General features: G+C 42.2%; 1 protein-coding gene across 5 annotated transcripts in view; it reads left to right on the top strand.

Moving 5' to 3' along the window:
• The window catches only part of LOC107380771 (protocadherin-1), a 240,387-nt gene that overhangs the window by 203,511 nt on the left and 22,216 nt on the right, over positions 1–14,660 (top strand). The window contains exon 5 of one of the 5 annotated variants that reach the window (XM_054739400.2): positions 756–910. The exons of 3 other annotated variants lie outside the window; for them this stretch is intronic. In XM_054739400.2, the coding sequence (XP_054595375.1) occupies positions 756–877 (122 nt within the window). In that variant the 3' untranslated portion in view covers positions 878–910. Of the gene's footprint in view, positions 1–755; positions 1,170–14,660 lie in introns of those variants that run through there. One more of the 5 variants, XM_070549983.1, reaches the window with a different exon arrangement.

The following is a 14,660-nucleotide window of genomic DNA, read 5'->3' as shown; positions in this document are numbered from 1 at the left end:
ACACACACACACAACATAATCATTAGATAAAAGTGTGTGTGTAATTCAGTCTCTCCTGTGTCGGTCCAACTTTGGCTTCGTCTGAGCTCTGAGAGCATTGCATCTCTTCGTTTTTCACATCGTGTTCTGAGGGTAACGTAGCCCGGGGCAGTACCAGACTCAGCCCGTATCAGCCTTATTTGTTCACTTTACCCAGTTGAGTACATGTGGCGTACAGTGCAGCTTCTCATCCACTTAACGCTCCGCAGATAAGAGCTTTCTTATCCTGCTGATCTTGCAGAGGATAAAACACCATCAGAGGCTCAGTGGAAACGAGATGTGGCGACAAACCGAGTCTTTAACTGAGAGGTGTTTCTTCATTTCCAACGACGATGGCCTTGCACAGAGCGTGACATGCTCATGACTTGGTGTGTGTTTGTGTGTGATGGAGTAACACAGCAGCGTCGTTTGAGTGTAAAACCTGCTCGCTCTGAATAAGTTAACGCATCCAAATGAGAGGAGGGAAGGTTGTGGGGGGACAAAACTGAATCCCATTTTCTGCATCGTTTCACCTGTTTGCAGAAAACCTGATCCGTGTGTGTGTGTGTGTGTGCGCGTTTTATGCGTGTGTGTATTAACGACAGAAAAGAAGACATGTTATGTGTGGACGATGCTCAAAAGGCCGCAATTGTTCATCCAGAAGAACAAGGGCAGGCAGACGAGCTGCGTCAAATCGTCATGTGACCTGTGAGTTTCTTCTTGCGTTTTGATTGCAGGTGATGTTTCAGGACAGAGTCTCCGTCAGACTGCTGCAGACACCTGCACCTGGAGACGAGGCTGGAATCCTAAACACACCTCTGGTGACTCACCACAGAATGTGACAGCAGTTAAATACTGAAGAAACAAAAGCAACGCGACAGTTTGAATTATTGTGAGTGATCGCTGTGAGTGTGTGAGTAAACACAGTAGAACACTGAAGGATTTAATAAGCAAGAGCACCAAAAGCCAACAGAATGAAAACAGTCTATAAACCACCCAGGGACGTCTGAGATGAATGTCTGTTTGTTATGAATAACATCCAGTTGGTATTAACAACTCTGAGTGTTTTAGGAGAGTCGTTTTACAAACACACTTTAGATTTTAATAACATTTCTTTTGGCTTTGTGACGATTAACAGGAACATCATCACATGCAGGAAGGAGACCAAATTGTAATGTGTGGTGTGGAGTTAAACTCAAAATACAAATTGCATAAAAAATAACCTGAGACATTTTTAGCAAGACGGTTAGAATTGTTTACATTTAACTCTTTAAAGTAACAGTGTGTAAATGTTGGGTATTTTTATTTATTTAATCCAGGCGTACCTCAAAGAAAGTCCAAAACACACTAGGGGGGTTAGAGATGATATAGTTATTATTAAAACCATTTACCAATAAACACAAAATGATCAATAATGAGATTTTGCAAAATCGAAGAGAATAAAGGAAACTCACACAAACAAGGAGGTCGTTTAGTCTCTCAACAAGCAGAAACTCATCAAAAGGTTTTATTCACAGATGTCAAAGCACACACACACATTGAAAGTTGACCCACCCTCCTACTTAGAAACTTTGTTGTGATAACACGACTGCAGACTTCCAAGGTCGACTTTTCCCTCTAGCAGGAGCAAAGCAACACCAGATGTTTTCCCAGACAAAACCATCATTTATGCATCCAGTTATTTACCATTATAAATGTGGATAATGTTAATGAACTCTGTTTGACACAACAACATTATTTTTATCCAACAGTAGATTTTACCTTTAATTAACTAATTTCCATATCTGTGTCTCAGTGTGAATGAGTTTCTGACCAGCTTTTTGACACGTTGGTGTGTTTCCTGGTCCAAACACGTTGGTGAGTCTAGATGTTGTTTGAATCCTGCCGTTGTGACGAGAACAGACAGATGGACAGAGTTTGACTTGTTTCCTATGTTGTAATCCTCCCTGAGCTTTTCTTGCTGTCAGCTTTTATTTTCAGCGAGAGAGTCCCGAGTGTGTTTGTTTCTGTTGACGGTCGGTGAAGATCCTCTCTCAGCTTCCTGTTTCTTCAGCCATCAGCTGCAGTCACAGAACGCTCTGAGGCTCATCTCACTCTGTCCGTTTGGTCTCATTTGTGACTCCCGGTAAACGCATGATGCATTTCCTGCTTCCTACTTTTCTTCACTCAGCCACTTTTGATAAATCACACACGTGTTTCTCATCGCCGCCGAGCATTTTTCACAGCTGAAGCTGGAAAGTTTCTCGGTTGAGTCGGCGCTGATGAAGATCTTTCACTTCACAGTCCGCTTATTAAAATCATTAAAAGCATTAAAACATGTAAATTGCAAGTATTGGAGTGTGAAGTCACTTTTCCTGCAGTGTGCAGAAACACACCAGCCACAGAAATTCAGGGATGAAGTTCAGCTTCATCGACCACAGAGAGAGTGTTGACACACAGCAGAACCGTTGCAGAGTGCTGATTCCAATCAGCCAACCTGGCTTCCAGAGATTAGACACGTCCCTTCAGGCTGTTGATTTAAACGTCTGCCTCCATTTGAATATGTTTGGTTACACTTATATCTGCTCAGCGTTGTCAGGCTATTAACTGAACAGTCAGATTATTTCTGAGATGGTTTTGATCTGATAATAATCCCCACTTTTAGTTTGGCCTCTGATTGTTTTCATGTCCTCACCCACCGCTCTTTGGGTGTTTCAGTGCAGATGTTCGATGCAGATGTTCAAGGTTTATCGATCCAGACCCTGACTCACTAATTAGCGTTATTACATTCAACCGGAACAATCACTTATCAGTTTTTATTCTTTTGAACTTTTAGTAGTTATTCTGCTAAGCTCAGCTAAATGGTTTCATATAACATATGTTTGGGATTTATCTTTTTTGCATGAGCAGTTTGAGCAGATGCAGATTCTTTTTTGGACAAATACATTTTATGATACTTAAATCACTGCAAATGTCAGAAAGCATAATGTTGAAAACCACATTTAGAGGAAAAACATGATTTTACACAAATGTCATGTTACAAAGCTCAGCTGTGCTGGTGAAATGCAAACATTTAGCAACAAACACCCAGAAGTTGTTTCTGTCTGCAGATCAGGCTATATTTGAATGATTCAATATTTTATCTTGTTTATTTTTAATATGTTTCACATCTATTATGCTGATGTAAGCACTTTTCAAACAATTGAAAAATGTCACTATTTAACAATGACTTTAAAATTTAATATTTTAACCCAGATTATATTTTGATGTTAGTAGAAAATCAGCCACTTTCACTACAGATAGAAGGCATTCTGCATATTGGAGCCACACACACACACACACACACACACACACACACACACACACACACACACACACACACACACACACATAGGTAATGCATGTAGAGTCCTGCAGCTGATCCAACTATTGACTATAAATAGAGGGTGTGTGTGTGTGTGTGTGTGTGTGTGTGTGTGTGTGTGTGTGTGTGTGTGTGTGTGTGTGTGTGTGTTATCTGGACACACAGCAGGTCTGCAGTGTTGATCTATCCCATAAGTCACTGGAGCTCTGCTGCCTATTGATCTGGCAAGCCCTTATGACACACACACACACACACACACACACACACACACACACACACACACACACACACACACACACACACACACACACACACACTGATCACCTGCCAACTTTCTCACACAACGCTGTTCATACAGATGGTCAGAACTGATGAAGAGGAAACTAAATCTTTCTCCTCTTCTCCTTCAGGAAAAGTTGAACTGAAACACTTTTCTTCACTTTCTTTATTTAAGCTTTAAACACACACTGAAAGTGGAAATGTCACAAAAGGCATGTTTTTGAATATTTGGTAGTAGAAGGCTGTGGTTGCTGAGACGGTCTCTGCCTCTGATCAGCTTGTTGCTTTATCCTATCTCTGGGTGATTTTCTGGATTCAGGTTTTGTGACAACAGTAAAAAGATGTTTTGTGTAAAACCAACAATATGGGCTTACCCTCTCTTTCTGAAGTGCACCACCATCTTTTTGTTATTTTACCGTGAACCACTCAGCAGCTCCTTTACCTCCCTCCTTTACAGACTCTCAAAACAAGAACTGTGGTATCATCTGCAGACTTTACAACACGATTGCAATGAACAGAGCAGCAGAGCAATAATAAGTGAGAACAGCAGAGGTCTTAAAAGTCCTCCTCTCAGAGTTTATTTTGGTCTCTTTATGCTTAAATCGGTAGACTTTCCCCAGATCCGCAGTGAGTCTCACCTGGGTTTCCCTGAAATGCTTGCAGCCTGCTGTAGGACTTGGTTCATGCATGGCTCCAGGCTCTCTGATAACCTTTAACCTCAGAGATGCATCAAGGGGATTCTGGGGGGGGAGCATGTGTGTGTGTGGAGGTCAGCTGCAGCCTCCAGCAGAGAATCACAGTCACTTCCCTGGAGTCTGCTCTTCTCACACACTCACTCTGAATCTCCATGACGAGTTTGTTTGGAGCTGCAACCTGATGGTGCTTGAGTGAGAACCAGATTTCCTGTTTTTCACCCAGAATTGTTCATTTCTCTGTTTCTTTTTGACCATTTTTAAAAAATAATATATTTTCTTCCGTGTAAAATTAAGTTAAACGATTAAAGATGTGAATGTACACGTCGGCCGGAGGAATTTGCAGGATTTTACATATCGTTAACTTCAGAACTCGCAGTGCTACAGGACATGGTTGGTTTGCTTCCTGTCAGCGTCTTCATGTGATTAGTTTCCTTCCAGCAGCTAAAAGTGATTTAAAAAATTCAATATGAAAAGCACCATATGTTTGGGATTTCCCACCAGATAAAATCTGTGCAATCGATCACAACTCTAAATGTTTAAATGACTTCTAACTAATCAATGAGAGAAATCTGGAACAGAAACAGCTGCTCTGGTTCTTCTACAGGCTCCAAATCTTCTTTTGGTCTTATTTCTCCATGGAGATGTGGACAAACGTCTTTCCAAACATGTTTTCCTTGGATTCATTTCCTTTTTGTCACGCTCTCAGCTGCTTTTTTTGTATCAGTGATTTCCAGATACTTTATTGTTGAGGAACAAGTTGCAGCCTGTGATTTATTTGATTCTTCTCTGCAGCTTTTGCTCATCCACACACGATGAATTTATAGCCAAACATGGCCCGCTGATCCGCCTCTTTCAAACCATCTCTACTGGTTTTTAGTTTTAAGACACACGCCAGCACAAAGGAAGCTTGAATGTTGATGTCAGCGGCTATGGTCCCCCTTTTCCCGAGCTGGCTGCTGGAGCTGTACAAAGAGGGGGAAGCAAGAAGAAGAGCAGGGAGGAAGGTAGAAGGATGAAATGATGGATAAAGAAAGGAAATAAATGTTTGTTTGCAGGTTACATGGTTCAGTTTTGTACAATTTTTTTTTTAGTTTTTTTTTTTGAGATTTTTAGTTTAGTGTGAGAATGATTTCATTAACATCCTACTTGGAGACCCTGGACACCTGAGACTTTAGTGTGATTTGTGCTCTTTGACATCACCACATTTAGAGGACATTAGGTTTGTGAAAATGTATTTATTTATTTTTATTTTGATAAAGCTTTTAACGTTGACTAACATCCTCCAGATTAGGAGTTATACAAATATTAATGTCCAGAGCTATGAATAAAACTCCAGCCCCTCATGAAATTCTTCCATTTTGTTTGTCAGTCGTTAAAGATCAAAAAACAAATTTAACTTCCAGGCAAAAGCTAATCAGAGCAAAAACAAGAACGTTTTTTTTAAATGATTGTTTCATTTATTGCAGGAACAAAGCTGTCCAAACCCGCCTGGGCCTTATTGATATAGGAACTGAGCCCTAAACCTAAAAACTGGTTTTCATTCTCCTGGAAGGAACAACTGAATCAATACGTTTTGATAACCGGTACTGAGTCTCTCAGATGGCTGTGGAGGAATTCTGGCTCACCTTTTTCTTTAGAATTATTTGATTATTGCTAAATTAGAGGAGTTTCCAACACGAATGGTCTGTTTATAGTCAAAATTCAGAATCCTGTGGTAGAAATGGTTCCATCGATAGCAGCGAGTGGTCCAGGTCGTGATGCAGCATAAAAAGCTCAGACCCTCCCCCTGCCACCACCATGTTTGTCTGTTCTTCCTCTGAAATAGAGAGATAGTTTGACACCAGATGCACACACTTTTAAACTTTGCGTTTTGTCATATTCATTTGAGATAAAACATTTTCTTCAGAAGTCTCAGAAATAGAAGATAGAATGCTGGCGTTTGATTGGTTCTCTGTTCACGTGTGGACTGGGATGTCTGAAGGTCAGGAAGATATTGGGTTAGGGTTACCATGTTGGGTTGTGCACCACTGAGGTCTGTTGCCATGGAGAATGTTCATGTTCCACCAACCAATTCAAGTTTTATTCTATTCATGGGAAGCTTGTACAAATAACAGAAGTCCTATATCACTCGTATTTCTGCTGTGGGCATTCAAGTTTTTGTTGTTATTAGAGTTTCTTGATACTTTCTTTAAGCCATATTTTAAAATTATTTTCTTGAGCTGGTATGTGCCAAAATGACCTTTTACCAGGTTAATGAAGTGCCACTCTGACCCATATCATCCTTATTGCACGTTGCAACTTCAGAGTGGCAGTCTGCCACCAGTTGGGGCTGATATACCAGTGCTGCAGTCTGCTTCCAGCCCGTTTTAGATCATGAACACTGCTGATTGGTTTCATTTAGTGATGAATGGCTCTTGTAGACACTAATGAAGACTGAGGAGACATTTCAGCTGTTAGATTAAGGTGTTAAAAAGACAAATGCACAGCAAGGAGATACGTTTTTAGGTTATACTAAACGGACACAAGGGTAGCTAAAAGCAAGCCAAAAGTGTGCCTTTAAACCGGACTAAATTATTAATCCTGCAATCAAAAATGTTATCCTTTTAGTTGATTCTTTGAGTAATTACCACAGCCATTTGCTCACTAACAATTGTCTTTGCATTTTCATGGTCGCTGCGGTTAATGTCAATAATTTCAGTTTGCACCATTTCATGCGGTTCTAATTATGTATTAGACACTTAGCTTCAGCTAAGATTGTTATTGTCCCAAATTATTGTGCTTAAATGTATTCAATGATTTCTGACCAGAAGTTGCTCCAGAACCCTTAAAATTTCCATCAGAGGTGTTGAAGTGTTTTACCTGTTTTAGGCTTCGGACAGTCCACGGTTTCCATCAGCTGGCTGTTTCTCTCTTTGTGCTTCTATCAGCGTGCCCCAAGGCAGCTGTTGCATCACAACCAGTGAGTGAATGGGTGAATGACTGATAGTGTTGTAAAGGGCCTTGGAGGGTTGTAAAATCCTAGATGGTGCTATATAAACACATTTACCACTTTCTAACCTTTCAGCGTCCGGGTTGGAAGTTGTTTAGTCAAAGCACAGCAGGATGGATCAGAGCTGAGGATATTCCACCATAGCTTGTCCTAAAACAGGTGCTGACAGTGCTTTTAATTGCACCTGCCAGTCTGATGAGCTCATTTCAACATACAAAAAGACTCGGGCCTAAAAGCAAAAGAAGTGTTTAATTTGCTCCACGAGGAAAAAATCTGTTAGCTTCACTTAGAAACAGCTGATAAGAAGGTCTAAGGACACAGAGCTCTGCAGAAAACTGTAAACTTTTTTTTAAAGTTGCTCAAGACCCACTTGCAAAACCATACATTTATTTATTCTATCTTTCATTCCTTCCTTTCTATTTTTTCATTTATCGCGAGGCACTTTGTCATGTCAGCTCTACTAAGGCGCCACACCTTGGAGGTAAACTTGAGTTACCCAGATTTGTTTTGTGCAGCTGCAGCGTTACTCCGTCTCTCTGCAGCTGCAGCGATGAACCAGTTTTTCCTCCTGAAGTGGAGCTGCTCAGGCAGTTTTCCTCCAGAGAGCAGCATCTCTGAGCTGCCGCCTCGATTCACTGTGATGGACTCCACTTCTCAGTGAAGGGGTACAGGAAAAAAAAAAAATATATATATACTGCCACACTTAGTTTCTTTATTTGAAAAATAAATAATCTCACTAAGTTTCGTCATTCTGTTATCAGTCGGATCTCTGCTTGGGTTGGGTCCTTAGAGCTGGCTGCTTTCAGAGTGGAGTAAAGAGAATCCTGAAATACAGATCAGTGCATTTCTAAATCTCTGGTGTCAGCTGAATTCAGGAGTAAATAGCAAAATGGGTGATAGTTATAATTTATTATCATCCTCATTTTCCTGGAGTGTGGAAATGGGAGGCGTTCCAGTTTTTCTTCTCCCCGTTGTGTTACGAAATAAACGACTAAACAACAACTAATAAGTAATCCTGTCCACTCAGTCTTCAGCAAATTAAATCACCTTTTCTTGTTGCTCAAATGAGCACAGATTTCCCCTGAGATCTGATGCACCTAAACACAACACGATGCTGTCTGCTGCTCCTCGACACGCGTCTGCCACATGTTGTTCTGTGCGGCCAGTCATACGTGTCAGCATCAATCTGTCTGCAGCATCACTGAGCCATGAGAGGCGGGATGTGAGAGCGCATCAATCAGCTGCAGGTACGCCGGTACCGACGGATCAAACAGGAAGTGGATCGGAGCAGAGCCGCTGACAGTCGTCACGCCCAACATGCAATCAGCTCGGAGAAACTGAAAGACAGACGCGATCGGTGAAGAAACATGAAAACCTACAGCTGACAAACAGAGGAAAAAGAAAACAAACGCTGCTGATGGATTTGCCTGTGAAGAAGTGTTGAAGTTCATGAATTTATAAAGCGGAGATAAAATGTCTCCCTGAGCAGAAACGCGTACCTCTAGCTTGGTAACAAATGTCTGACCTGAGGGTGTAAGTGTAAAAACAATCTAACTGATTTTATCTCCTGGATCTGGGTGTTTTAAGGAGTCTCAGCTCATTAATTATCAGAGCTTTTGCTGTTTATTTAAACCTTCTTGCCTTCTGAGTTTTAGGGCTAATCATTAGTGGACAATAAAACATAATCTTAATGGTTTTTTTTCAGGAGATTGTATTGAGGTAAATTATGGAACAAACTGTACAACTGAATTTGCCATCACTAAGGATTTATTCCGTTAGCGAGACACTTTCTTCTTGTAATTCCTTTTGGCCACATGGTCCCTGAACCATTAACTTACATAGGCTTTATTATTTCTGCTTAAACCTTTGGCAGCATCCAGCTCTGACATCATAATTAACTTGTCAATTACAACTAAATGATTAAAGATGGCCGCCACAGGTGATGCATGATAGCAAACACACACATGGCTGTAAGTTAGTTTTAAACACTGTCAGACCCAGAAAGCGAGAGCCTCGCAGAAAAGGATTAAGATGAAGATGAACCCTGACACTGAAAACAGCAGCAAAGTAACTCTTAGGAGGAGACATGTAAACGTAAAAGGAGATGGAAGAAGCTGCAGCTGTGGCCTCATGATGCTGGGTTGTGTTTTATTCTGCAAAGACAGTTCTGCTGTAGTTCTACCAGCTAGACCAGCTTTGATCCTAAAGAGAACTGCTGAGCTCCCTAAGAAACCTGACGGTTAAACAAAATCATCTCTTCTTCATCTTTTACTTGGAAAATGGAGGTTTAAAGATGGTCAGTTGTCATTTACTCACTCCCGTGTAGCCTCGGGCCAGCTGATACTACAGCAGATTGTGCAGAAAGTAATTTTCAACAGTTTCATCATCTCTCAACATGATAATAAATGATCTGGCGAACTGGAACTGACTGGTATTTAGCAGGAATAGCTAACGGTGGACTGGCCAAACTGAGACAAACACAAGTTATTTTGTGTTTTATTTTTGTAAATGACTTTTGTTTATCTTTCAGTTCATCGTTGTTTAGCAGAAATTAAATGTGCAGAAAAATAAATTCTGACTAAGAGCTAATTCATGCTAACATCTTCCAAGTGAACGTTTTTTGTTTGTTAACGACCATAACGTTAATCTGAAATTTAAAAAAGAAAAGAAAAAAACAACAACACAGAATGAAGCTAAACATGTCAACATTAGATAAACAGGAACACTCAATAATAATAATAATAATAATAATTATTATTATTATTGTTATTATGAAAGAAAAGAACATATTTACTTTGAGGTAAATTGGTGTTAGCAGGTCAGACACTTTCCTGAAAACCCTGATTGGTGTAACTCTAGAAAAGGATCTTAGTTCTTTAGGACCTGATTTCTAAAAGCCTGCATGCATTTCTTTTTTTCATTTCAACGGTTTACATGAACTGCAATACTAACTATAGAAATAGTATTTCTTTGAAATAATCTCTCAAAAAAATTCTCATTTAATTTAATTCTAATATAATTTGGATTTTTTTTTCTAACCTTTATTTTGATCAGGTCTGTTCTACAACCACATTCTATCATCATATAACATAAATGTTATATCCACACATGTCACATTATTGATAACTCCACGCATCTAAAATCACATTTTTCTATGCAACACCAAGCGAGTGAACTCACTACATGATCAATGTGCACATCACATATAAGTTATTTATAACACAGGCTGTAGTGCACTAATTTGCACATCTGATACATAAAATTTACTGGTATGCAAAATGAAACTAATGCATTTATTAAAACATTCAGAGCATTTCCTAGAATATGGAAAAGAAATGTATTTCAACAGATTTTAAGTGTGTTTTTAAAACCTTGAAACACCTCAATTTATTAAGTCTTTTATTTTTTGTTTTGCTTGTTTTAGGAGGAATCTCTGCAGCTTACAGATTCATTGATTCTGATTGTAACGAAGAAGCTTTGCGGGGGTTTTCACTGTGACAGAACTAAAAGATTTTGAGGTCCCATTAATAAGCCTAACCCCCCCTCCACACCTCCCCAGTGCATCCTGGGAAAAGGCAGCAGAAGCTACAGCCGGGGGCCACGATGCAGCAAATTTATTCACTTTTGTAGGATAATTGAATTTTTCCTTCATAGTAGGCCGATTCCACAGGGTGGAAGTGTGAGTGTGTGCTCCTTTTTCCTGTAGACTATTAATAATTGACTGGTTCCTCTCTGTGTGCAGATTCATTTCAACTCGCTGCTAATTCAGTCCTCTCTCAGATGTGATCTGCAGATTTTTTCTTTATTTATTTCCCTGCTGGTTGATGTTATTTACAGGGGCGGGTCACTCAGTTTGGTCTCAGCTCCGTTGTGTGATGAGTGAGTGTGTGAGTTAACTTCAAGAGGCAGGCGTAAACAGGAACACTTTAAACCTACAACATTTGTGGGTGTTTGATGCATGGGAACGGGCGCTGACAGCTCTGGAAGTCCAGTCTGACAGACGATTCATACGAGAGTCACGTCTCTCCGTCTCCGTGGGAACATCACAAGGAAAAAAAAATCTGTTTTCTTTTAAACAATCGGGGGGGTTCATTACAGCTTTTTTGTGCATCATTCCCATCAAATGTGATCAGATTTTACAGCTTCACAACAGGAGCTCTCTGTGTGAATGGATGTTTGATCAATTTTTGGCTCTTTTGCTAAAATATTAATGTATTTATGTCCAATTAGATGCAGATTAGTTCTGCAGATCAGCTGAACATGACACATTGAATGACATGTACGATTAGTACATTAAGGGGATTGTTCCTAATGTGCAATCAGAAATTTTATTTTCAATCCAGGATATTTACTTTGTTTCATGCCATTATTATTTAAAAAAGACTTCTTGAAGTGCTTTGTAAATCAGGAAGCTTATTAAAAAGATAATTGTTGTTCTGTAGATTTTTCAGAATGGATTAAGGTCGTTAGTTTTAGTTCTTGTTTTTAGCCAAAAGATTATTTTATTTTTATTTTTTTTTGTTCAACTGATTTGTTTTATGAAACACGTCTGAACATGCTGTGGACATCTGAGACACTAAAAGGAGATGAAGAGGTCCACATAAAGTGATGACCAACATTTCCAAAGATAAAATATAAACGAAAGGAGATGATCAGCACCGTGATTCCGTCGATCCGCTGCCATGTTTCAGATCTTGGTTCTACTCAGGTCAAGCCCTGGCTGTCTCACTTTACACTGCAGAATTCTTTGGGAGTTTTTTGGAACGCCACCTGACTGGCCAAACAAACAACTTTTAAGCACTTTTGGAGTACCTGCACAGGAGTAGGTACTCAGAAAGGCCCGGCTGAGTAGCTGAGAGGAACTTTTGGTTCGCTCACACCGGTTGGTTGTAACTCTGTAATGACATCAGCATGTTGTTGTCCAAAACAACTGGTATAACAACTGGAATAATTACCATTCACGTGTTTTAACCCTCCCACTGTCCTAATGGGTGTGACCCTGCGAGGAAAGTTGACCACTGAGCAGGGTTGATGGTTTATTCCTTGGGTCTATGTGGCAGGGGTGAGGAGTGAGCACCACCTCATCCCTGCCACGTGGACCTCAAGGGATAAACCATCAACACTGCTTCCTAGCGGAGTCACCCATAAAGACGGGAGGGTTGAAATTCCTGACTGAAAAACAAATTCCAGCAATAACTTAATTTACTGGGCTTTATTGTCTCAGAACACAGGAAAAAAGGATGCTTCTTCTGGTCATTGAACGCCACATTTTACATCACACAGCTGCTCCCAGTCTTTCGATAGGATTAAATTGCCACACCTCGACAAAATAAAACTCGTTACTGTGAACGCTGGTTTGCGCTGATCCATGACATCACTCAGTGCAGAAGCAGTAGTAACAAACTCATGTCTGTTAAAGTCCTGAAAGGGCTGCATTTGTATGGAGCTTATTGACCCTTTGCACCGATGTCACCTAATCACGTGGGTCCACCATGGTGGACGGCAAAAGCATGTAAACAGTGAGCGACACGATTACTAAACAAAGGGAAAAGTAGAGCCTGAAATTGTTTTTGTGATCAAAACAAAAACAAAACTCCTCCAGCATTCCTTCAACTAGTTCATGCCCAGTTCAGTTATCAGAAGAAGTAGCACATCTAGCCAGGGCTCAGAGAGCGGTATGTTAACTAGCTTACCAACGTTGGCTTACGTTCTCTCTGCAGCTGTTCACCGATGTAAACATGTTGCTGACTTTGCCTAAATTCACCCCTCTGGATTTATAACTTTATGTTATAAACAGCATTCTGTCAGGACTCAGGTATCTCCCGGCTGACCTTCGGACCACAACTCCCGACATGCCCCTCGTGGGGAGCTCCCAGCGTGCTCCTCGCGGGGATTCCCTCCACGTCACAGCCAAGAAAGGCTATATATGGAAGACGCCGTGACCGGCTTCTCATCTCAGTCATCGTTTCTTCCTCACAGAGAAATAATAAAACTGTTAAACGTCTCACCTTGTTCGTCTCCTTCATCCAGTCTGATCAGCCTGACAGGATGACTGAGATCCGAGTAGATTCGACGGAGATCGATCGTCTCCGCCACGAGAACGTGCAGCTGCGTTCCATGGTAGATCAGCTCAACACCAAGGTGAACTCCTTGTCCGACCACACCCTGCGTCTATCCACGGCTCTCACGGCTCTCCAACAACAGGCAAACGATCAGCAGCAACAGATCGCTGCACTCCAGCAGCCAACCCGCTCTGCTACTAGGGAGGAGCCCCACTTCAGCCTGCCGGAGAGGTGGAACGGGGAGACGGGGAGCCCCGATGGTCTGCTCGCCACGCTGGACATGCAGTTCGAGTGCCAACCTGGACGCTACCCATCTGCGCGCTCCCGAGTGGCGCATCTCACCTCCCTGCTCTCCGGACGTGCCGCGGAGTGGGCTGCTGCGCTTTACAATTCCAAATCCCCTGCCTGCAACGACTATGCTGCGTTTGTGTCCGCTCTCCGGAAGACATTTGTTCCCCCCAGCAGCGAAGTGGGAGCAGAGACACGCCTTCTCAAACTCCGCCAGCGAGAACGCTTGGTGTGCGCTTATGCGTCGGAGTTTCGCACCATCTCCGCCAAGCTGCAGTGGAATGACTCCACTCTGCGGGCCGCCTTCCTGGAGGGGCTGGCACCCTACATCCGTGATGAGTTGGCGGGAAGGGAGCTGCCTCAGACCCTGGATGAGGTGGTTGATCTGGCGCTGCGCATCGACCAGCGGGTTATGGTTCGACCCAAGTTATCCACGCGTCCACCCAGGACGCCGGTGCCTCGCCCTCGTTCACCCACGCCAGCTCCTGTACCCATGCTGGCGGAGGAGCCCATGCAGCTCGGCCACCTTCCCCCCGAGGAGAGACAACGACGGTGGCGCGAGGGCCTCTGTGCCTACTGTGGCTCTCCCGACCACCGACGCCTGGACTGCCCGCTACGATCGGGAAACGGGGGGCCCCACTGAGTATTGGGGTCGCTCAGTCTGGGTCTTCTTCTACCCCTGTCGCTACTAACCGTCTCCTTATTCCTGTCACCCTCCTCCATGGTGAGGCCTCACTCCATGTAAACGCATTGGTGGACTCGGGGGCCGCGGACAATTTCATGGACCTAGATCTGGCAAAACGCCTACGGATCCCCCTACAACCCCTGGAGAGAGTTATACCAGTGACCTCGGTGGACGGTAGGCCTCTCCAACCCTACCCAGTCCGAGACCGAACCCAGTCACTCCGTATGATCACCCAAGGCCACCAGGAGACCCTCCATTTCCTGGTCATTTCTGCTCCCTCTTCTCCTCTAATCCTGGTGTT

The sequence above is a fragment of the Nothobranchius furzeri genome, chromosome 1, assembly GCF_043380555.1.
Source record: "Nothobranchius furzeri strain GRZ-AD chromosome 1, NfurGRZ-RIMD1, whole genome shotgun sequence".
Lineage (NCBI taxonomy): Eukaryota > Metazoa > Chordata > Actinopteri > Cyprinodontiformes > Nothobranchiidae > Nothobranchius > Nothobranchius furzeri.
The sequence above is the reverse complement of the archived record's forward strand: the minus strand, read 5'-3'. Positions and strand labels throughout refer to the sequence as shown.